This window comes from Fringilla coelebs (assembly GCF_963513975.1).
Source record: "Fringilla coelebs genome assembly, chromosome: 21".
Classification (NCBI taxonomy): Eukaryota; Metazoa; Chordata; class Aves; order Passeriformes; family Fringillidae; genus Fringilla; species Fringilla coelebs.
Genome location: NC_140047.1, coordinates 9,916,884 through 9,940,722, shown reverse-complemented (window position 1 = coordinate 9,940,722; position 23,839 = coordinate 9,916,884). Strand labels below are relative to the sequence as shown.

Sequence of the window (23,839 nt, the reverse complement as noted above, 5' to 3'; positions counted from 1 at the left end):
TCTGCCTTTCCCCCTGTTCCAGCTGCAGATTCCCCCTTTCACAGCTCTCCAAAGGCAGCTCAGCTCTTCAGATCAGGGCAGAGTCCCTGTCTGGTTCATTTCCCTGTTGCCCTCTCTGTCCATGGATCCCTGATTTCAGCCCCAGTGGGAATGGGGCTGCAGCACCAGCACTGAGCTCACAGGAGCTGTGGCTGTGCCCTGACCTCCCTCAACCCTTTTCTTCCTCCTCAGTCAGGGCCAGGTACTGAGCTGAGAGTCCTGATCTCAGGTCCCACACAGTTTCCATCTTTCTCTGGAAAATACTGGGTGGCTCCTGGAAATGAATTTACTGGTGTGGAACAGCATGGGCAGTTCCCCAAAGCCGTTCAGGTTAAAGTGATTTCCTACTTTTGCAGTGAAAAATGAGAATGAAGGACAAGTGTGGACAGAGAGCCGAGAGTGCCAGTGGGGCTCTGCCCCCCTTTTGCCCCTTTGGAAAAGTGCTTTTCTTCCCAGTGCCCCGTTTCACTGTCAGTAATTCCCATCTCACAAACGTGAGGTAAGAGCAGCTCTTTGGCTGCTGCGTGGCATTTCCATCTTTCCCTCTTTAAAACCCTGTTGCAATTAGAAATTTCCCTCTGTCGAGCAGCGTTACATTTAAATCAAGAGATGCTTATGGCTGAGCAGCCTAGGCTCTTGCAATAAGACAAAAAAACCACACATATCTAATAATATGAGGAGCAGGAGGACTATCAGGAGCTAAAAATGGTCCTTCAGTATTTTGGTGCTTTAAATCCAAGCGATCAGAGTGTGTCTGTGTGTGCACAGAGCGTGTGCTGCCTGTGCCTGCGAGCCGAGCGTGTTTGCAGATGTAGTTTGGGAGAATCGATCCCAATCTATTTTTAAGGTGAAGTGAGTGTGGCGGGTGGGAGGTGAGGAGGTGGAAGGGAAGCTAAATATTCACGTAGCTGCACTGTGTGTTTAAGAGCATCATCTAATAACGGGAGGATCGTGGCAGCGAGGTGAGGGAGACAGGAGCGTTCTCTGGAGCCCCCCCATCGTGCCGGGGCACGGAGCGGCTCCGGGAGGAGGTGGCAGCGGGGCTGTCGCTTTAAACCTCGGCTCGCACCCAGCGGGTCACCGGAGCCGGCGGCGTTCTTCATTCACATCGCTCGGCACAAACCGCGCCCGGCGGGGCCGGCGGAGCCTCGGGCGGCCGGAGCATCCAGCGCTGTGCCCGCGGACATGTGAGAGCCGGAGCCGCCTGCTGAGGTCAGTGAGCGAAACGGGGGTTTGTCCGTCCGTGTGTCCTTCTTCCTCTGAAATGAGAGCGTGGGGAGGAAGAGGTGGATACGGAGACACGGGGGATTCGCTCAGGCCGGGATGTGCCGTGTGTGCGCTCGGGGGTTTAAAGTTTTCAGGTAGCTCCGGTGTGAACTTTTTATTGTTAATATTGCTGCGGCGGGGCTCGGGCTGCTCGGTGGGCTGCGTGTCACAGCACAGGGGGGGCGGTGGGTCCCTGAGCCCGGCCGTGCTCGGGGGGGCACGGGGTGTCTGTCAGTCTGTCGCCCGCGGGGGGATTGGCACGGAAAGGGAAGCGCTGTCCTGAGCAAAGACCGGGAGCGTTTTACAGCTCTGCTGCCTCTGAAGCTGAGAGGAGTGGGGACTCCAGCCCAGGAGCTGGTGGCTGGGGACAGGAGCAGCCCCGCTCCAGAGCACAGGGATGCTTCTCTAGGCATTTCAGCTCCTGGTAAAACAGGCTGTGGATTTCAGCCAGGGATTTCCTTCCACTCCTCTCCTCCAGCCCCCGCTCGCCTCTCTGCAAACCTCCCCCTCAGAGCCTTTCTCCAGGTGAGGCTGGGAAGTTCAGTGCCTGATGGTTTTGGGGTTTGAGGTTGTGGCTGTGCCATTGGTGCAGCCCCCACGGTGAATTCTCCAGGGTGAGGTGTGGGGTGGTGCAGGATAAAGAAAAGCTGGGGAGTGCAGGGGACTGACAGACAGCCCTGGATGAGGTGCTCCTGGCACTGGTGGTCACCAGCAGCACCAGCCCTGCTCCTGCCTGGAGATTTTGAGGTCGGCTGCCTTGAAAAGAGCAGAGGTAAGGAGCGGTGACATGTGTGGCTCACAGGGGAGAGGCAGATAGGGCAGGGCACGTGGGCACTGAGGTGTGGGAATGGATAACTGCCAGGGCAGGTAAGTGCCTGCTTGGGCAAGGGCACGGATCTCCAAGGACTGTCCACAGGGGAGAACTTGGTCCTGGGGACTGCTGCTGGCTCTGTTACTGTGGGATGTGGTCGGGTCGCTTCATATCCAGGTTGTGTCCTTCCTGAAATAAGGTGGAATTGTGGTGGACGCGTTTGAATGCCGAGGCAGCGCGCTCTGAGGATGTGACAGTGACAAATGCGGAACCCGCCACCCTCCTCGCTCGTCCCTGACCTGGGCACTCACCAGGCACCTTCAGGCAGCAGCTCCTGAGCTGGATCTGCTGTACCAGACCCACCAGGGTCCATCCACCCCTGGGTGCTGCCCACAGGTCCCAACCAGCTGTCCCTGGGAGGGCTGGACAAAGCCGGAGCGAGCAGCCCTTGAACCTGACAGCTCCATCCTGCTTTGGGTCGGGGCTGCAAGAAGCTGAGCCTGGAGGAGAGGAGGGGAACCAAAGGCAGGTCAGTGCCCTGGGGACACCAGCTGTGAGAGAAACTGGTCTGAGAGAGCGACAAGGTTTGGCCCTTTGGGTGGCTCTTGGGTGCCCGTGGTTTGGTTCGGTGGGCGAAGCTCCCTTTGAAGGGGATGTCCCCCCCATGTTTGGGTGACCATGGAATCCCTGAGGGATGTGCCATGACTTGGCCAGCACAGAAATACTTCTGTGGTCCTCAGGGACCTCTGGGCCGCTGTCCCAGAGCAGATCTGACAGGCTTTGGTGGGGCTGAGCAGCGCTGTGGGAAGAGCTGCATCCCGAGCTGCTGTGGGGGCAGCGGGAAGCTGTGGGAGAAGCCACCTCTGAGGGATCTCTGGCAGCAGATGTTGGTGTAGTGGGGGCACAGCTGGGGCTGGCTGGGGGTCTGGGTTCCTCAGACACCACAGAGAGATTGAGAGAGGGTGCTGATCCCAGAACGGGGCTTGGCAGTGGGAATGTTCTCTGCAGAGCCCCAGGTGGGCAGTGGGTCCAAGGTGGAAGCCCTGCAGGGCATTTGTGGGCTGTGCCTTCAGGTGTTGGGAGCTGGGAGGTGGTTTAATTCTTGCAGTGAGGCTTTCTGCCTTTGTTTACTGGCTTTCCTGATCCCAGTGAAAGTGGCCAAGGGAGGTGAGGCTCAGGAGTCAGTTCTTTGTTGTGCCTCGCCTGGGATCGCTCCAGCCTTGGCCCCACCTGCACATCTGGAGGGGTCAGAGTGAGGGATTTCCACAGGAGATGCTGCTCCGTGTCCTGCACCCCTGGGGCAGAGCTGGGCTGCCCAGGACTCTCTCATCCCAAAACTGTGGCAGGTTTTATTTGATGTGAGAATTTATCGGAGAGGAAAATGGGGGATTTGTGCTTCTCCATGGGGTGTAATGACCTTGGCTTGGGGCTCCTGAGGGAGCTGGTGGTCCCAGTCTGCAGGGAGAGGGGACAGTGGCAGAGCAGGCGCCTGTCACACTATGCAGCTGCTTTTTGCTGCCTTTCCAACACCTCGGCTGTGGTTTTACACATCCTGAATCCACCCAGGTAGGTTAAACAGCCTGTTCCTCCAGCAAGGGAATGTGTGCAAAAGCCTGGATGCTTTCCAGTGGCCTGTGTGAGGAGAGGGAGTCCTGCTCCCTGCCACTCTCACAAAATGTGAACAAAGCTCTGACCCCCATGAGTGGGACCTCCACCTGCTTGGGATGGTGCCATCCCTGTCCTGCCCAAGGTCAGGGAGCAGGAGCAGAGGTTCCACACTTGTCCTTGTCCCTGTGTGGGCAGAGGTGGGAGTGTCTCTGTGCCCGTGCCAAGGACAAGTGTGTTTGCAGCCAAATCTGCCCTGGGGTGATCTCTGCAGTGCCAGCAGCCCCCGGGTCCCTCTGCCCCGTTGGTTTTACTCCTTGTGACAGCGTCTGGCTGCCACAGGAAGGTGACGGTTGGCAGAATTTGGGCAGTTGCAGTGCTGGAGGCAGAGGATGGGGGATGAGGCCAGGCAGGGACACTGGCCATGAGGTGAGAAGTGGTCTCAGGGCTGGACACTGAAGCTGGTGCCCAGGAGCCGTTTGGAGATGTGGCTGTGTGTCTGTGCTGTGGCAGGGCATTGCTCAGCCCCACGAGGGGATGCCCTGGCTCTCGGGAAGCCTCCTGACCCTGGCTGTGCCAAGCCCCGGGTGAGCACAGCTCGGAGCAGATGGAGAGCCCCAGGGAATGATCACACCTCCATCTGCCCTCGAAGCTCCTGCCTCAGGGCTGGGATCAGCCTGGCAGGGAAGGAGCTGAGAGCTCCCTGCCTTGTCATATTTGGGCATTTTAATTAGAGAGGTTCAGGCCTGGGGCAGGGTTTGGCTGGAGGGAGCCTGGTGCCCGCAGGTGCTGCCCTGGGGCTGCCCATGGGCTGGCACAGCCCTGTCTGTCGCCCCAAACTGCAGGGTCTCTGCAGGATGCGCTGTGGGGGGGATCTGTGGAGGGGAGCTCTGAGCTGGGGGCTCTGGCATGCACTGCCAGGCTGCTCCTGCAAGCTGGAGCTTCCCCCCGGATCAGGACTGCTCTGCTTTACTCCATGCAGTCGTGGAACAGCGGGAGGGAGGCTCGGTGTGAATGAACCGGTTTCCTCCTCTACCCTGAAATTTGGGTCACACAACCCAGCATAGCAGAGCTGTGAGAGATGAAGTTCACCCTCAGTTCAAGCCCGAGCCAGCTTTGATTTCTGAGGTGCAACTGTTGGTGGTTCAGAGGGTCCGCTGGGGCTGTGGCTCCATTAGTGGATCAGCACATGGCAGGCAGGAGGTGAGAGGGGTTTTTCCCCTCCCTGATCAGCTCCCACATTGCCAATGTTCCTCTCTGGCCTGCTGCTAATTTTGACGCTGCCCTAAATAGAAGCTGAGTGCATCTCATCTGCTTCGCTTAGCATACAGGAAAATTGTTTTCCTTCATCTACCCAATCCAACTTGTGGCTTTAACCCTGTCAGCACAAGTCTCTCCCCACTGCAGAGCTCCCCTGAAGGGCTTTGCTTGCCCCTGCCGAGGGGAAGAGCTCTGGTGGGAGTGGCACCATTTGTGGTGGGATTGGGAGAGCTCCCAGGCTGCCCAGAGTGGCCACCAGCCGAGCTGGGAGAGGGACTTGGATTCACCAGCAGCCCAGGGAATCCCTGGCTCTGCTGTAAAGTCTGGCTGTGCCCTCTCTCTGATGGAATGTGCAGCCCCTCAGGAGGGACCCAGTGCCCATTTTCTGATTGGCCTCTGGCTAGAAAATAGCTCAGATAGACCCGGTTCTAAGAGGTTTTGGTTGCTTTCTGTTGTGGCTTTTTTCCCAGCAACTGGTGGGACCAGCTCGGTGTGTAGGGGAGTATCCCCAAGCCTGGCAGATGCCCCTCTTATCACTGGCTAATGTAATTTCCCATTCCAAGTGACTCTTGGCAGGATCCTGCTGTTCTATCTGTTCCAGATCAGGACACACAGCCCCTCTCCCTGCTGGAAGTGGCTTGGAGAGGCTGCCTCCAACGCGAGCCTCCTGCAACACAACTTAAATATATCCCTGTCTAGTGCAAGGTGCTCATTTGGGGCTCTTGTGCAAGAGCTGTTGTCCTGAAAATCTGTAATTTTGTGGCATTTTCAGCTGGGTAGCTGCTACGAGTGCTGTGCTGAGGAGACAGGCGCCGAGGGGAAGTGTTGGGGTGTGAGGGGCAGTGGCCTGGAAAGGTTGGATTTAGCTGGTGGAAAAAGCAAACCTTGAGCTTGGGCTGAGCCCTGGCTGGGCACAGAGCAGCACTTCAGCCAGGGTGGCTGCACGGCTCCCCTCATCCTGCTCTGAGCCCAGCCCTGTCCAGCCCAGAAGCTCCCCTTGGAGCAGTGCCAGGGTAAATTCTGTCTCCTTTTCCCTCTTTCCCATTCAGCCTCCGGGTTCCTCTGGCTGTTGTGCAGTGACAGCGGCTGCACGAGGCTCATCCGTGCACGGGTCTGGGCTGTGGCAGTGCCTGGGGCCTCTGGGATCAGAGGGAGCGAGGAGCAGAGACCCCAGCAGGCTCCAGACTGTGGGGCTTGGCACGCCCGGGGCACAGCCAGGAGCCAGCCCCTGCACAGACCAGGAGAGGGCACGGCTGTTCCCGAGACTCTCCTGACTCTGACTCTTCTCTCTCTTCGCAGAAAATCAACCGGACCCCTTCGGACGAGGAATGCTTCTTTGACCTGTTGAGCAAGTTCCAGAGCAACCGGATGGATGATCAGCGCTGCCCGCTGGAGGAGTGCCCAGCCGAGGCTGCGGAGGCAGCGGCCACGCGGGTCCCTGCCCTGGGAGAGCGGCTGTGTGAGCACCCAAGCGTTCCCAAATCCCTGCTCCTGCTCCTGTGGGAGTGTCGCTGCTCCCGCGGCGTGCCCAGCTGTTGTGGTTTGCCGCGCATCCCGTGATGTTTTCCCCGAGCCTCGCTCAGCTCTCTGAACTTTAGCAGTTCCTTGGCAATCTCTGTCATTATTTAAGGAAAAAACATTCTCATGTAAATGGTTGCCGAGGGAAAGGCTGGAGAATGTGAGCTAAGGTTTGGGGAGTAAATTAGTGCGAGAAATGCAGAATGCGCTTGGATTTTTTCAGTGTGGGTCTTTAGGTCTTGGATTCTGAACAAGGATGTTGGCACAAGGACTTGTGCCACTTCCAGCACCTCCAGGAGGAAGATGATGATGGTCATTGCTGAGGGAGCTTTGTGAGAACCTGGGGTCTGGGACGTGCAGGGGCCAGGTCAGGCTTTCTCAGGCAAGTTAAAACATTGCCAGTTTTTGTAATAGCGTTGCCATGGAGGAAAAACTTCTGGATTTTGTACTGTTCTTGGATACGGTGGTGATAGGTGCTGTGTGAGGACAGAGGAGCCAGGAGGATGGATAAACAGTGAGAAGCTGCTCAGCCCTAGGAAGGACAGGGATAAATTCCTGCCTGACAAATAGGGCAGGAAAGGCAGGGCTGTGTTTGCACTTGGGTTTTGTGGCTTTTTCAGTGTACAGGGCCTTTGTTTAACCCAAGCTGGGGAGAAGCTCTAAAATGCACGGATCACCCTCACATGCTTAATCACCAGCACAGAGGGCTCAAACCAGTTATTTAACCTGATGGATTTGTTCATCATCAGTTTTCAAATGAGTATGAAATGCAAATAGGAGAGGAGCCCCCTGACACTGCTCCCAGAGCCGCAGCACAAGGAGTGTGTGCCAGGGCAGGGGCTGAAGCAGAGGTCAGGCTGTGGTAGGAAGGCAGGTTGGCTCGGAGGTGACGGGGTATTTATTGTCTAAAAATAAGGTGGAAATGAGCATTGTTTTGTCAAGAGATGCATTTCTGACACACAAGTGCATTTGGCTGTAACAGCTGTGTAATTTAGGAGATGGGGTTGAAAATATGGAGCTTTATAAAGAATGCACGAGCGGCCCCACGTTCTGTTCGGCTCTTTTGGGCTCTGAGCCTTTTGGACGTGTTATTTTTGAGGATTCTTTGTGAGCCAAAGGGGAGGAAACTCATCCCTGCGTCAGCACTGAGATTTTCTTGTGTTTCTGCAGCTCCATGAGCTGGGGCTCTAAGGACTTGTGTCGGGAGGCTTGGAGCTCTGCTCCAGTGCTTTCTGCTCAGGGAAAGTAACACCACTTGGGCTTGATTTCTGTTTTCCCTTGCTGGTCTGTTGTTTGGGAGCCTCTTCCTACCCAGCAGCTGCAGGAGCCAACAGGCTTTTTCCAGGGAGCACGGCCCAGAGGTGTTTCCAAAGGGTCAGTAGTAGATAGATGAATGTACTGGGACCCCCAGCACCAGCACAGCCCAGGCTCTGCTCTGTGGGATGAGAAGCAGCAGAGCCCAGGAGCGTTTTGCTGGGGCTGACGCAGGTCCTGCAGCCCACGACAGCCGGACTCACCTCGGCAGTGCCTCTCCTTGGGCAAACAGCCCGGATTTCTGGGGGCCTGGGAAGGTGCTGCTAGGTGAGAGGCTCAGCCAGGCCTGGGCTTTGCTGATGGCCTGTTGGCAATTATTCCCAGCTGTTGGGACTGTGTGGGTGCCTGTCACAGCTACAGTGGCCACCAGGAACTCTGTGCTCACCTGCATTGCCCAGCTCTGCCTGTGCCTTGTGGTCCAGGTGGAAGCCAGAGTGGAAGCGGCAGTGCTGGAAACTGCAGGGATCACAGGCAGGCCGTGGCTCAGCCCGGGAGCACTGGATCTCCTGGGCTGAGGTGGCACCTTTGGTGGTCTCCAGGAGCTGGCTAAGCACAGGCAGGGAGCCCCGCAGGGGACCCGGCCGTGCAAGGTGGGTGTGTGAGGTTCTGCTTTATCAAGGCACCTGATGCTCCTGCTGCTGCCTGCTGCGTTTATGGGGGTTGGAGAGGAGTTTGGGGAGGGGATTTGGGCTCTGGAGCTCAGGCAGGGCAGGCAGAGCGGTGACCCTGCCCTGTACTCCTCTCCCCCAGCACAGTCCACCCTGATGGCATCTCCGCAGACAGAGGAGTTCTTCGACCTCATTGCCAGCTCCCAGAGCCGGCGCCTGGATGACCAACGTGCCAACGTGGGCAACCTGCCCGGCCTGCGGATAACCCACAACAACCTGGGCCACCTGCGCGTGGAGGGGGACGCCCAGGAGCCCGGGGACGAGTTCTTCAACATGCTCATGAAGTGTCAGGTACGGGCACAGGGCTGGGGAGCTCTGACACCTCTGCTGCAGCCCCTTCCTCCCCGCCCTGTGCTAATGCTGAGGCCCCTCTGTCCCCTGCAGTCCTCCAGGATCGATGACCAGCGCTGTGCCCCCCCAGACTCCATCCCCCGCGGCCCCACCATGCCTGATGAAGACTTTTTCAGCCTCATCCAGCGTGTCCAGGCCAAACGCATGGACGAGCAGCGTGTGGATTTGGCCTCAGCCCAGGAGGAGGCCGAGGAGGAGCAGCAGAGGCCTGGTTCCAGCTAAGAACTGGGCTTTGGTCTGGGGGGGTTGTTTCAGCTTTATTTTGTTTTTTAAAAAGGAAGAACAAGAGTAGGTGGTTTAAAGCCCGAGTGCTCCTGTGCTCCCAGTCTTACACCTCCATGGTGTTCCTATGGGAGAGCCCAACGGATGGGGGACAGTTTTTAAATAAGGGGTTTTTTTTAGGACACTCGGCCACTGTAACTCTGGGCACAGCACCTAGAAGACTTTAGCAGCCCCTTGCTGATCACCTAAAACCCCAGGAACTTGGAGGAGCCCACGGGGAGTAGCTAACTCCATCCTTGATTTCTTTTATTTCCACAACACTTTTATTTAAACAGGGAAAGGAAAGAACACCTTTTCCATTTTGAAGTCCTCCCGTCTTCCCTGACACAAATGGTTCTGGATTCTTCTCTGGAACATCTTGTTCAGCTTTGTTCTTCTACAGGAGAAAGAAAGCCCAAGTCCTTTAAACCTTATCCACCCCAGCTGCATCGTGGTCCCACACACCTGAGTGTATTTTAGGTTTGCTGAGGACTCTCTGGAGAGCCCTGGACATTCTCTGCTTCCAGCTGCAGCCCTGCAGGACCTCCTGAGCAGGGGAAAAGCCTTGCTGACCCTAAGCTTTAGTGGGATTTGTTACCTCTGGAGCCCTCTGCAGCCCCATGGTAGGGGCTGTTCCTGGGCAGAGGGAAGGAGGAAAGAGGTCTCTGCCCAGGTGCTCAGCCCATGGCAAACAGGGACAGCTCCTGGTGCCACTGAGCCAATGTGGGGGCATCCAAGACAGAACCTGTGTATGACAGGGCCCTGCTTCAACAGCCAGCAAAGCTTTCTGCCCATGGCTCATCCCTCCTTTCTTCTGTGTCCAACAGCAGCTCAGGCCAATGGCCCTTCCCTCCTCTTGTTTCTCCCCAAACCAGCACTGATGTGCTCCCAGTGAGGCTCTCCGGTTCTATCTACCTGTCTCCAGCCCCTGGAGCCTCAGGAGAGCCCCAGCCTGGGGGGTTGGCTGGGAACTCACATTAACTGGGATTTGTCCCTTTTGGACCAGCTGGAAAAGCTGGAGGAGGGGAGCAGGGACCTGACTTGAGGAGGTGCAGTATTTTTCCTGTGCTTGACCAGAGACGATGCTGGCCTTCAGCAGCTCCAGCGCCGCTCCTGCAGAGACTAAATCAGCACTTTGGATTCGAAACATTCCCAGCCAGCAGGGAGGTATTTTTAGACCAGTGATGCTGCTCATGGGGCATTGAGCCTGCCTGCACTGACCATGTGGAGTGGTAGCTGCAGTTTACCTGCTACCTGGGAGCACTCACCTGCTGCTTGGCCAAGGCTGGGCCTCCTTCCTGGGGCTGGGCTGAGCTCTGGAGAGGAGGAGCTGCCCACCCCCAACCTACCAGCCAAGCTGGCATTTGTAAAAGAGAAAAACATTGATGATGATGATGACCTGACCAGCTGCAGGCTCAGGCCTGTGCAGCTCTCAGCCAGGTTGTGAACTGGAACCTGACCATTAAGCTTTCAGAGGTATTATTGAGGTATTATTTGCCATATACTTGAATGTATGAGCTTATTTATTTTTTACATGTGCATTTGCTAATGTCATTTTAATGGGGAATTTCCAACCCACAGGTACTTGTTTTTTTTTCTAAAAAATAATCTGCCAAATGGATTAATATATTAGAAATGAATACAGCTCAAGGGGAAGGGGTGGGGGGGAATTGTGCTTAATAAATATTTGTGTCTAAGCTTCAGTGCAAATACGCATTTCCATTATTTCCTGGCTGAGAGCAGGGCTAATCCTGGCCCTCTGGAATAGAGATGGGGATGAATGGAGGGGGTCTGTAGTAACAGACACCAACACATGTGCTAAGGAAAGCGTTGTGCACCCACCTCCACATCGCTTTGCACTGTGAGCACACAGGTCTCGTGGCAGCCACCACCCTCTCAGCTCTGCCTGCCTGCCACCATGGATGTGGCTGTGGAGGGAAGGCACAAAGCCCTGAGACTTCCCTGCCCAGAAGTTTCCAGGACGACAGGGCAGACAGAGCAGCCCTGCATGGCTGAGAAAAGACCACTGGAAAAGGGCGAGGAGAGGCTGAGCTGTTCTTTTCAGGCCCTGCCCGGTCTCGGTGCCATCCCGGCGCCTGGCCCAAAGCTGGGTTGTTCCCCAAAGCCAGGGGACAAGGGCAGGGAGTGCTGGGCACAGCCCTGGCACCGGCCCTTGGAGTAGGCACAAAGCAGCAGCACCAGCTCCTTCCAGCACAGCAGGCTGTTGGACTGGGCTGGAAGGCAGCCTGGGAGCAGCAGTTGGATCCTGAGCCCTGTGAGGATAAAGCCAAGTCACAGCTGGGCTTCCCATGCCTGGCTCATTTGTGCTGGCCACTGCCAGCCCTGATCAAAGATTAATAAAGAGCCACCAGCTTGTTCTCATCAGGTGTTCTCACACCTCTGGGTGCCTGGGCACAGCAGCTCTGCATGTGACCTGGGGCCAGAACTGTGCCCTCAGATGTGCAGAGGCTCAGGTTCCTAGGAGGAGGTGATCCCTGGGAGAGAGTGATGGTGTCTCACCTGCTGTCTCCGCATCCTGAGCAGCACAGGCTCCTTCTGAGCTCCTGTGAGCAGAGGGCACTGGCTACCATTGAGTCTCCAGAGCAGCCTGCAGCCGTGGCTGCTGTGCTGAATCCTCCTCTCTCCCACGCTGCCAGGCTCGTTCCCACGTCGGGAAGAGCTCTCTGATGCTGACATCCTCTGGAGAGGCGCGGGACTGCCGGCCCGTGAGCAGCTGCTGCAGCTGTGCAGTGTGAGCTGCTGGGAGCAGGGCTGTCCCCAGTGCAGGGCAAGTCCTCTTCATGAAGAACCCTAAAAATCCAGCAGAAACAGGAGCTCCTGCCCTCTCCTACCCAGCTGTACACAAGCACCAGAGGCACTCGCAGGACAGGGCTGATGTCAGGCCTGGAGAAAGGCACTCAGGAGAAAAACTGCTTCTCCTCACTCCCTGCCTTTGGCTAGAGCAAGCCCATGTGCTTACCTGTGTCCCCTTTCCAGAGCAAACCCACTGCCCCATGACACAACATTTTTCAGAAAAACAGCTTCAAAAGGGAGAAAAAAAATCGGGTTTTTAGTTGCAATCTCTTAGCAGCAAATCTTTTTGTAATATGTGTAAATTCCCTCCCCTTATGTTGGCCTGAATGTTCAGACCAGCAGCAAGAACTGCCACCCACCATGCTCAGAGGGCCTCTGTCTCTGTCCTGCCCCCAAAGAGCACCTGGTGACAGAGTGCACTGGAACAAGGAAACACTAAAATCTAGGAGCAGCCAACACAGATTTTGCTACATTTTTTACTATAACACAGCAAAAATTTGTACCATCTTCCTGTAGCTGGAACCTAGTAACAGGTAAGAAAGGTAAGGAAAAGAGTATAAAAAAGCCAGATTGTAAATGAGTTGTTTCCAAGGCAACACAGATCCTGCAACAGCTGCTCTGTTCCACCCCATCAAAGGCATCAGCACCATGGAAGCAGAATGCTGATTTTCAGATTAAAGCTAATAAAACAAATACTTTTCCAGCAGTGTTAATAGGTGCCAGCAGCCCAGCTCAGGGGGAGAACACAGCAGTGCTCTGAGATGCAAATTCCTGTTTGTCAGTCCTGGGTCACTCCAGCAGCTGGCTGTGTCAGGGAGAGCTGCATCTCACCAGACCCTGAGCACACACAAGCTGGCTGATGAAGTTCCTGCCCCTGTTTCATCACTCTGCACTGACACACCCACAGGAACACGACAACTTTCCTGGTACTCTGACCCAAAGCTTACAATGCAACAAATAAAATTGTTATGAACACTCCAGATGAAGGAAACCCATGAATGCCTGCAATACCCTCATGGAATCCGTGGCTGATGAAGCACCACCAGCAGCTGGAGATGCCTGGCTGAGAGAACTGGGTTTGCTCAGCTCAAGACACAAAGGCTGAGAGAGGTTTTACTGATTTCTGTGGCTCAATGATGAGGGGGATCCATAGAAGTTGTGATTCAAGATCCTGAATATCCTCCTCTGACAAGCAGACTGGACTGGAATCCTCCAGAAGGCTCTTCCAGACTCAATTAGTCTTTGATTGCAAGCTCAAAACCCTAAGAAAGCAGGTATTCCACTGTGCAGAGGGAACAAGCCCTAACAAAGCACAACATCATCATCTCAGTGCCTGATCCACCACTACCCCAGAGCTGCATGCTGACAAACTCCCACATCTGTCATTTATTTCTTTTTAAATTTCTAACTAATCTTAACCTACTGCAGTAGCACTAATAAGCCCTTCAATATCTGCCAAGACAACTTTCTGTGTACTCTTCTTCTCTCCACCATGCTCCACCACTATTAATTTTGCCTTCACACCCACACTCCCCCTCACTAACAAGGAGTGGTAAAACCCCCATGCTGGAGCTCAAGTGGGATCAAAATACAAAACTTTCAGTCCTGACGTGAGGGGCACAGAAAAAAAACTCTGGAAGAGGTCAAAAGAGCAGATAAAAGCAGCACTTGACTGCATTAAGAGCAGGTGATCTGACCCTCCTGCAGGGTTATTTTGGCTTTAGAATTCTGGGACCCATCTCCTCAGGTGGTATCAATTGCCCTTACTCCTGATTTGCCACACCTGAGCATTCCTAAAACCTCCAACTCCAGCTGCACCTAGCTAGGTCAAACACACATAGATAGAGAATTTCTGAGCAGGGAACAAAGCTGAGCATGGGATGTTGCTGAGGCACTGAAAATTGCCTGAAAGTCATCAAAATAAGTACCAGGAAAGATACCAACATATCTCTAAAGACATCAGCTTGATCAAAGGCAAAACTACACAAGGTAAAGACACACAACAGAGAAAACCCAACACCGAGTTTATTTTAGAAACCGATGAAATCAGGGAATGAAGGTGAAGAGTCTCTTGCCACAAGCAGAATGTCCCAAATCCCACATGGCAGGTCTGTCCAACAGGCCACAATCTCACCTGTCACATCTGTCCCACAGGCCACAATCCCTCGTGTCAGGTGTGTCCCTTGCTGCCAGGATCTGGGGGGGCTTCCCCGTTGTCCCCCTGTGCCAGCTGACCTTGGGGCTCAGGCTCTGCTGGGCTCTCCAGCAGCAGCTCCAGCGCTTCCGCCCCAGCCACACGTCTCACCTCCTCCCCTCTGGCTGCCAGGATCTCCTCGATATTCCTGGACAGGGATTTGAGAACCAGCAGTGACACCACAGCAAAGGCCCACTGCACTCTGCCCTCAGCACTGACACCATGCAGGGAATCACATCAGCAGGAAAACCACCCAAAATTAACCACACCAAACCTTCTGGGAATACTCTCATCCACTGGAATCAATGATTTAGCAATTAGAGCTAAAGAGAAGCTTTTAAAGGTATATTGGGAAATTAGAAATCACTGGAGTTCCACAGCAGATCAATCTACACACTTGAAACATCCAAGAAAACCCAGCAGTGAAGTGATAAAGCCTGAGGGGAACAGCAAATCACCCGCTGGCACCATTAAGGAGGCCTGTGAAGTGTCTACTGCAGCTTCACACCAATTTATTTGGATCTTAGACAGCAACAGTCAAATTATAATGACTGAAAACAGTCTGTGTGTTTTAATGAACTGCATAAAACTTTGTTTTTAGTATGAGCCACATTTGAAAAAAAAAATCACTGAAACAAGGCATCATCTCAGGAAGCTGCAGGCAGGAGCAGGGTGTGAGGAGGATGCTGCTGGCACCCCTGGGAGCAGGGTGTGAGGAGGATGCTGCTGGCACACTCACCTTTTTCCCTGCAGGTCGGAGAACCAGCCCAGGTTGTCGGCGATGATGTGGTGGTTCCCGCAGCCGGGACAGGTCACGATCACCACCCCTCGGTGGTAGGCGGCCTTAGAGATGGATTTGGCTGAGCGGGTCTGGCAAACCTGAAAAACAAAGTGAGTTTTATGAGTACTGTAACTACAGCTCCTGGGACTTTTCAGACAAAAATGCTTTTGACATTAAAAGAGTCCTCCCTCCCTCACCTCTAACTATCCCCAAGTCAGCTCCATCATGTTAGGATGTCGTGAGTTCAGCCCGGGACACAAAGGCTGAGAGAGGTTTCACTGCTTTCTGTGGCTCCCTAATGAGGAGGATCCAAAGAGGCTGCGGGATCTCCACCCTCAGAGATACTCACAAGACCCCAAACATCCTCCTCCAACACGGAGCTTGGACTGGAAACCTCCAGAGGGCTCTTCCACTCTGAATTAGTCTTTGCAAGTTTAAAACAAAGAAAACAGCTACACCGCCAACCCCAGGGACGGTGCCCCCAGAGCGCCCCGGCCCCACGCCCACCTTGCAGGTGTACACCAGGCGATAGTGCGTGGCCGCCGGCGGCCCGGGGGCGGTGCAGAGCGGGCGGGCCGGGCCCCAGCGCTGTCCCGGGGCGGTGCAGAGCAGGCGGGCAGGCCCGCAGAGAAGCCCCGGGGCGGTGCGGGCCGGGCCCCTCAGGCCGGGCGGGGGGCGGCGGGGCCGCCATGACGGCGCCTCCCGGAGCAGCGCCCTCAGCGCGCGCTGCATGGTACCGCGCATGCGCGCGGGGCGCGCCCTGAGGGCCCGGCGGCCATGTTGGGTGCGGGCAGCCGCCATGGTGGTGTCGGGCAATAATTAACCCGTAATGAACCAGCCCAGCCCGGCCCTGTGCCACACGCAGGCAGTGAAACCTGTTTATTGACCGAGGGGCCGTCAGAGCCACACAGCAGTGCCACTGCAGCACTTTTCATCAATGGGTGTTTGGATGGTTTTAGAATCTAAACAGTCGGTTGTGAGTGAAAGTGAGAGGCACAGGCACCCTGCAGAAGCTGGTGTTTCCCTCAGAGACTGGCTCCTGAGGAGCCTGTGGTGGCCCTGTGTCCCTTTCCAAGGGATTTTGGAGCCGTCCCTCTCTCAGGAGCCCTCGGTGTCGGTGTTGTCGCTGCCAGAGGTGTTCTCCCAGTCCGCCTCATGGTGCCGGCCTTTGGGTGCCCTTCTCATTGCTCTTTTTCTGCAAAAAACACCACACATACAACTTTCAGAAGGTGTTTTTTGCAAACAGCACCACACATACAACTTTCAGAAGGTGTTTTCTGCAAACAGCACCACACATACAACTTTGAGAAGGTATTTTCTGCAAACAAGCAGCATTTCATCCTGTTAGTATGTATCAGCCCCCTTTGTGGTTAATTTTATGCCCTCCATGGATCGAGCTTGGGGGCAGGAAAGGGGAAATACAAATATAAATACATGGATATACAAATATAATGGATATTTACTGCAGCCCAGACCTTCGGTAACGCTCAAAGCAGTCCTTCATCCTCCTCCTCTCCTTTTCTGCCAGTTCCTCGTTGGCCAAGCCACACTCCTTGAAATGGAAAAAAATAAAAAAAAACTAAAAACATACGAATTTATTCTTGATCAGATCAGTGTTAACACCAGGTTGCTTCTTGCATCTGCAGAGTCAAGTACCAGCAGGTTCTCTACTGTGTGTGCAGGATGGTAATGCTGCTGTTTCACACAGTTTTACTACATCAATTCCTTCAACATCTGTAATTCTGGGAGTCTCTGCACCAACAATAATTCTGCAGACAATTACACTGGAAAACATCCCCACCCAGAGATGAAGGGCAGAAAGTAATTAGAAAAAGTTTTTATACACAGATGGAGAAATGTCTGTTGTAAATGTTTTGCTGTTCAGAGCTCACCCTTTTTGGAGGGTGGCTTCTGCACTAGGTGCTCAGAGTTTGGAAAAGCAGGAGCTGCTGACATGCTTCTCCAAGCTGGTAAATCCATCATTAATGAGAATGTTAAAGACCACAAACCCCAGTCATAGCAAAGAAGAGTCCACAAAGATTCTCTTACACTTGGCGATTTTGGGGGCAGATGGCTCTCTTGAGGGCTGAGTTCCTGGTTTTGTACTTCCAGGCAATCTTCTGAAAGATAGGAAAAAATCACAGCTTTTGTCAGAGTATCTTGCCATTGCAAAGTAACTTCTCCCTCCAGGAGTTCTTCCAACTGAAGGGCTGTGATGTAACTGCCCAGAGTGCACAGCAGAACTGCAACCAAGCCCAAAGCACTCAGAACTCCATCCTGTCATCAATCACAAGTCACTTCTCATTTTAACTGAGTCCTGAATCTTGCCCAGGATGGCGGGGTTCCCCACCACCCTCAGAAAGAGACAGAGCTTTCCACTTCCAGCTTCAGCAGGAGCAAAACAAACCTTTGTCGAGCAGCAACTCTGCTCATTGCATAAAAATAATATTTGTGTCAGAGGCCACTGTGAGAAACGTGTTAATCTTTATTTTATCCATCATTTGTCCCTGCTCCCCAAGTTGGGAATATCATGGCACTTCACACCAGACCCTATTTTGGTGAAACTTTCTGTAGTCACCAGGTGTTACAATATATATGTTTGAACTGAGCAAGGTAGAATAATAATAAAAGCCTTTTTTGATGAGTGTTGTTTAGTTTTAGTGAAAATTCTCCCATCTCAATGAATGAAAGGATAATTTAGATCTTCCAGGAGAGCAAAACAGAATGGACTATCCTCTCCAGAGCTCTACTCAGTGTTTTGCCCTTACTTTTAGCTGTCTGTGTGTCTTCATCCAGCTGACTGTGAAGAACAAGCTGTGGGGCAGAAAACAGCAAGAACATCAGAACTGTCCCTAGATAAAGGAATATAAACCCCAGGACATGCTAGAACCAACCTCACTCTCCCTGTTGCTCCCAGCAAACAGCAGACAGCCAGGAGTTACAGGTTTACTCATGGATTTCTCCTCCATGAATAGATCCAGCTTCCTTTTGGCCTCCAGACAATGTTAAATTCCCTTGATTTGCTTAGACTCAGCAAGTCTTGCTGACTAATGCCATAACTGTGTCCTACACTTAGAACTTCAAGACATGGGGGAGATTCTGTCACTGTCTTGCTGCCTCTGGACTTTTTGACTGAAATGAGCCTGAGCCATTGAAAACTGCTCATACTTGGGGAGCTGAGCACAGGTGAGGAACATGAAACCATCCCAGAAGAAAGGGAAAGGTAAACAAGGAACCTTACTCACTTCCTGGGAATCTCTGGAGGAGGAGTCATCCAGGTCAGAGGTCTGTAAGAAAACCAGAATAGATTGATCATTCCTCATAAGCAAGGGAGGGAACATACTGGAGACTTAGAGCTCCAGAAAACACAGAACTCCTACACTCCTGTCTGGCCACTCAAGAAAGTACACAAGATGCCATATTAATTAAAATACATCTAATTTAGTTCCAGAAAACTTGGCTCCCCATTTCATCCAAATGGCTCATGCCCAGTCTCTAAATAGAGTCACTCTTTGGTGGTTGAGGAACCCCTCACCACCTTTGGAAATGCTCCAAACACAAACACAGGTGGCCTGAGCTTGCATCTGTCCAGCTTTTCCATGCCTGAAACCAGGGTGGGGTGATAGACACCATCACATCTTTCATTTTCTACACTCAGCAGTTGCATGGCAATGGTTTTGATTAGTTTTGGTGGTGGCTCAGGCAGGTGTTCACTGCCCGATGAGCTGGAGCTGCTCGGGCACCAAGGCCTGGGAACAGCCACAGTCTGTCCCCATCCTCAGCTTCCCAATCCATCCAGGAGAGGAGAGCTATACCAGAGTGGGCAGCTCCAGCTGCAGCCTTTTCAGCTTGGCCTCTGTGGCCAGGAGCTGGCTCTCCTTCTGGAAGAGCTGCAGCTGCATCTCGTCACATCTCTCCCCCAGCTCCCGGATCTGCTTGCGGTAGGCGTCTCTCTCCACCAGGTTCTTGCAGTACTGCATGTGGAACTGCTCTCGGGTCAGGAGAGCCTGTGCGAGGGGACAACACGGGGCAGTCACACAACAGCACACACAGGCTGGCACTGTCTGCCCAAAAAGCAGTGAGGAATATTTTATCACCTGGTCTCTCTCCGAAGCCACTTCCTCCATCTGCTGGAGGACAGCCTCAATCCGTTTTTTGTACATCTGGGAGTCCTTCCTCAGAGATGTGCACTGTAGCTCCAGCACCTCTTTCTCCTCTGCAAACTGCTGAGACAAGGCCAAAAGCACCTGCCTGTGGGCAGAGGCTGAGCCAGACTGCCCCCACTCCTGCTCTGTGCCACAGATCGCTCTGGACAGAGCTCCGTGGGGTGTCTGAGCTGTCACCTGCCACACACGGAGTGCTGAAATACAGGTACTACAGCAGGAGCAGCAGGGATTGCTCCTGAGCGCTGCTCTGCTCCACAGGCAGGACTCTGCAGGTGCCTCACCTGCCTGTCTGACCCAGAGCCTCAGCAGGGACTGGAACAGCAGCACCTACTTTGTCCTGGAGCACCTTGGCTCGGTGCAGCTCCTTGCGCAGGCTGTAAATGGTGTTCACCAGCTCCCGGCGTTCTTCCACAGTCTGGCTGCAGTCATTCTCCAGAGTTTCCTTGGAGAGGCTCTTCTCCAGGCTCTGCTCCCTGGCAACCTGCAGGACAAAGGAAGGCGTGAGACAGGGCCACTATCTAAATCCCTGTTAAGTTCTCTCCCCTCAGGGCTCTTGGGCAACAGCTGATCCCCACAATCTTCACTGCAGCAGTGCTGCCCTGGCTGCTACAAATAATCCCTTGAGTCCATACTCAACCACCCCACCAACCTGGAGAGTGTTTTCCAGCTCCTGGTTCTTGGCCAAGAGCAGCTCCTTCTCCTGCTGGATCTCCCACACCACCTCGTGGCTGGGGCGCTGCTCTATGGCGTGTTTCAGCTTCAAGGTGTGCTTCCTCTCCAGCTTGCAGTCATCCTCAGCCTTCATGAGGCTGTGCTTCAGCTGATCGATCTACGAGGGTTCAGAGAGGGTTCAGAGCTCAGCAGGAGAAAGGAGACAGCTCTGGCCTGCAAAACCAGTTCTCTGTTCCCCAGTTGAATACAAAGCAAGTTTCTCCCCAGCTGTTTTCCTCAAAGTTTTGTGCCCTAGGGCCAGAGTCCTGCCTGTGTGCTAACGGGCACATGTTCCTGTGCTGCCTTTATGAGAGCAGCCTTGAGTGAGGGCAAGATTGGTCATCATTCACAGCACAACTTGTGAAATTTGGGCCTAGGGGGCTGAGCTGGGGACCACAAAGACATGTTCTAGAGAAGATGGTCAGTGCTTCATGCTGGACTGGAGCAGCCTTGGCAAAGACAAGGTGCTCAGTCCAGCCTTCCAGAGCCAGGAAAGAAGGGGAAACTGTGCCTGACCTCTAGCAGCAGGTCCCTGTTCTTCATGAGGGCCGCGCTCTTCTCCTCGCTCTGCTTGGCGTAGCTCAGGGCCAGGCTGTAGTTCTCGTCCTTGCACTTGCGCAGCTCCTTGCTCAGGCTGTCCCTCTCCTCCTTCATCCTCTGGGCGCGCTCCTGGTGCTTGCGGAGCAGGCTGTCCCTGACCCACATCTCCCTGAGCGTGTCCTCCTTGGAGTGCAGCCACACCGCCAGCTCCTGCGCCTTGCGCCGCTCCTCCTGCACCGCGCTCTGCAGCTTCATGATCTCGTTCATCAGCACCTGGCTCAGGCCAGACTCGCCAGCCGTGTCTGTGGGGGGGCAGGGGTCACTCTCTGCTCTCCTGGCTGCTGCCAAGGCACACACAGAGCTCAGCTTCCCCTCCGCGTCACTGCAGCCAGCCCTGACGGTGTGTGACCAAATTATCCCCACTGTGCCTCTCTGCTCTGTGCCTTCCTGCACCACAGAGTCACTGACACAACAGGCAGAAGGAAGAAGTCATCATTCTGCTTCCTCCTCCCCAGTCCAGCCCATGACACCAGGGCTGTTCTTCCCAGAACCCTTCCACAGCACACGTGGAGCAAGGCAGGGAATGCCCCTGACTCTGCTCAGCAGCACCAAAGGAAGAGCTGTTGTTGAGAACACAAACATTACCTATAATCATGGAGAAAACCCTGCTGGGCTCTTTGCCAGTTATTTTCTTATACAGCTGGGGATAATAAAGCTCAAGACTCTCCATAAATGCCTCAAAGCCCTTGTGCCCCGTTCGCTGAAGAATGTCCAGGAGAACACCTGAAATCATGGCAACAGGATATTCTATTCCATTATTTCTCTCTTTACCTGTTTGTAACATTAAAAAAAAACAAAACGAAAACTTCTCTTTCTCCACATACAAAAGTCCCTGGGATCCAATCACAGAATAAATGAGGTTGGAAAAGACCTCTGGGATCATTAAGTCCATCCTATGACTGAACCACCTTGTCAGCCAGACCATGGCACCAAGTGCCACATCCAGGCTTTGTTTAAATACCTCCAAGGTGCGTGACACCAGCACCTCCCTGGGCAGCCCCTACAGTGTCTGATTCCCCAGACAATCCCAAACCAATGTCCTGGAAACTCCCCAGAAGGATTGGGAGTGCTCCCACCTGCCTTCCGCTTGCGCATGACCAGGCTGGGGTCGTTGAGCACCTGCTCCTCATCATCAGGGCTGAGCACCTTGCACTGCCGCAGGTACGGGGTGATCCGGGAGGGCTCAATCACTGAGATCAGCTTCACGCGGAAGTTCTCCAGGTTATTCCAACAGATCTCATCCTTATCCTCTTCCAGCATGGCAGCAGTGAGGGGAATCACAGAGCAGCGTTGTCCTGTCTGGAAATAAAACACCAAAAAACCAAACAAGCAGCCCCTGAGGCTCTCGGAGCAGTGTGGCAGTGGTGGTGAAACCAAGGACGTCAAGACTGAGAATGCAGAAGTGTCCTAATTAGCTGTACGAGCAGCTCACTCTCCCTTCTCCACCCCCCAGCATGTCAGATCCCTGTGTTTTGTCTGACCACACAGACACCAAATCTAACACCCACAGGAGCTGACACTTTACCTCAGAGCTGTGAAATAAACTTTTATTTCCTGTTAATATCAGCCATTCTGTATCACCAACCTTCACCTCTGCAGTCACAAAAGCTTCCTTGATTCTCCTCCTGTGTCCTGGCTCTGAGAAAACCTGTCTTGGATGCAGCCTCCCTCTGTATTCTGACTAGAGAAAAGATAACTCCAGGAACAAAACTGGTTTGAGAAAAAAGGGGAAACTACTCAGCTATACCCTGAGACAGGAAAGGGAAGGAAAAGAAAAAGAGAGATAAATAAAAAAAGCAGAAGCCAGAGTGGGTGATGGGGGAGGAGAAAGATGGTAGTGGCATTGTGAGTCAGCAGCAACACATAAGCAGTGATTTTAGATTAATTCTGGGTTTGTTTTCTAATGTGTCCCACTGAAGGACCTCCTGGGGTCCAGAAAGTTTCCTTGTGCAGTGGTCAGAAAGGCTAAAAAGGATGAAAGTCACAGCCATAGGTGTCTGCAGCTGATTTCAGGGGACAAAACAAGCCACAAAATTGGAAAAGGCTCTTCAAAGGCCTTCCAGCTGTTAACATCTTCCTCCAGGAAAGCAGGTGGCTGCAAGAACTCACTCTTGATTTAGACAGAAGTCTCTTCAGCTGAAAAGGGTGATTTCTATATTGCTGCCTCTAATTTTGGATGTCCTCAAGCTTCCAGCATAATTATGACAAGAAAGGGAAAGGGAATCAAGCCCTAGCAAAGCAAGGAACATCACCCCTGATTCCCAAATGACAGACTGTGGTCATGGCAGCAGTAAAGGAGCAGCCCAGCAAGCAGCTGGGCTGTGTGATAATGCTGATAATGCCATTGTGATGATGCTGAGCATCACCAGAAGACCTGAGCCTGCCTCCCCCCCTTCCCTCAGCCCTGGAGCTGAACTCAGAACTCACTCAGTGTTTTTTAAAGAAAGCCTGGAGAGCACACAGGCTCTTATGCCATGGCAGCATGACACATGTTCCCGTTAGCTTCCCACTCCCCTCTTTGTTCTGCTTTCTAAGTTTATGGAGAGTTTTTCCATCTTATCATTAGGAGCAGGGCAGAGATGCTCAGAGATAATTCCAGCCTGTGCTTCTTGTCATTAAATTAGCTTTACACTAAAAAAAGATGCAGTACCTGTGTCAGCTGTGCCCTTGCTGGAGGTAATCAGTGTGTCTGTTAATTGACCAGTTTAGCCTGGGGAGGTTTTATTCTAGTGACAGATCAATTTAATCCTGGAAAAGGACAAAGCCAGCTGCTGCTTATGCAGTTTCCCCACAAATAAATGACAAGGGCATCTTTTCAGCAGCATTTGCAAAGGCCAACAATCATTCAGAGCACAGCTAACCTTTCCCACCAGTGCCTCACTGTAACAGCCTGGGCACAGCACCCACAGCTCTACGACAGCTGAATTTCCTGGAAAACTGCTATCTATATTGGCTTATGGAAAGCAGAGTACACTGCAAGAGGAGAGCCTTCCTTTTGCTCCATAAAGTCTTGACACCCAATTATAGCAACACTGGCACCCAGTGCCCCTCTGCCCCCAGCTCTGCCTGAAGAGCCCTCGTGGAAAAGCTCAGACTCCCAACTCCCCACTACACTCAGGGGAGTTCAGTCAGTGCAGTGGAATGAAGGTTTCACAGCACTTTCCCTCCACATTTTATCAGCTTTGCCTCAGCTAACCTTGCACCTCTCTGCGAGACAGAAATTGCTGGGTTATAAATGAAGAAACAAGTTTTTTTGAAGTGATTTGTGATGTCTGTACAGGGCAGGCTGTGGAAGAATCAAGGAAGAAGCCTAATTCAATCCTGCAGTTTTAGGCACATGAATATTCATTCCCCCCATTTTCCCTGGTTTTCATGCAGCCTGAAAACTTCATTTTTCTCATTAGCAATCACTCTCATACACACATTATTAAAAGCACTATTTACCAGGAAAAAAACCCACACAGAACACATCAGTAATTT

The 23,839-nt window shown here is 53.3% G+C and overlaps 3 protein-coding genes across 4 annotated transcripts in view; 1 reads left to right on the top strand and 2 right to left on the bottom strand.

The window, feature by feature from the left end:
• Positions 1-10,739, top strand: part of GPSM1 (G protein signaling modulator 1) — a 63,205-nt gene extending 52,466 nt beyond the window's left edge. For both annotated transcript variants that reach the window (XM_084219528.1, XM_084219527.1), the window contains exons 12-14: positions 6,281-6,440; positions 8,564-8,772; positions 8,866-10,739. In XM_084219528.1, coding sequence (XP_084075654.1) covers positions 6,281-6,440; positions 8,564-8,772; positions 8,866-9,054 — 558 coding nt within the window. In that variant the 3' untranslated portion in view covers positions 9,055-10,739. The remainder of the gene's footprint in view (positions 1-6,280; positions 6,441-8,563; positions 8,773-8,865) is intronic.
• Positions 10,740-13,914: 3,175 nt separating this feature from the next.
• Positions 13,915-15,626, bottom strand: DNLZ (DNL-type zinc finger; the record flags this gene model as incomplete). The annotated part of the gene is made up of 3 exons (XM_084219725.1): positions 13,915-14,249; positions 14,841-14,980; positions 15,390-15,626. The coding sequence occupies 3 exons, from the start codon at positions 15,624-15,626 to the stop codon at positions 14,078-14,080; spliced, it is 549 nt and encodes a 182-aa protein (XP_084075851.1). The 3' UTR covers positions 13,915-14,077.
• A 210-nt stretch (positions 15,627-15,836) lies between these two features.
• CARD9 (caspase recruitment domain family member 9) lies at positions 15,837-21,894 on the bottom strand. The gene is made up of 12 exons (XM_084219959.1): positions 21,436-21,894; positions 20,945-21,082; positions 20,276-20,601; positions 19,698-19,877; positions 19,380-19,529; positions 18,980-19,105; positions 18,698-18,889; positions 18,128-18,169; positions 17,651-17,696; positions 16,932-17,002; positions 16,358-16,434; positions 15,837-16,077 (listed from the first exon to the last, which is right to left on the bottom strand). Exons 1-12 carry the CDS (start codon positions 21,617-21,619, stop codon positions 15,981-15,983), a joined length of 1,629 nt encoding a protein of 542 aa, XP_084076085.1. The 5' UTR covers positions 21,620-21,894; the 3' UTR covers positions 15,837-15,980.
• Positions 21,895-23,839: the final 1,945 nt, after the last annotated feature.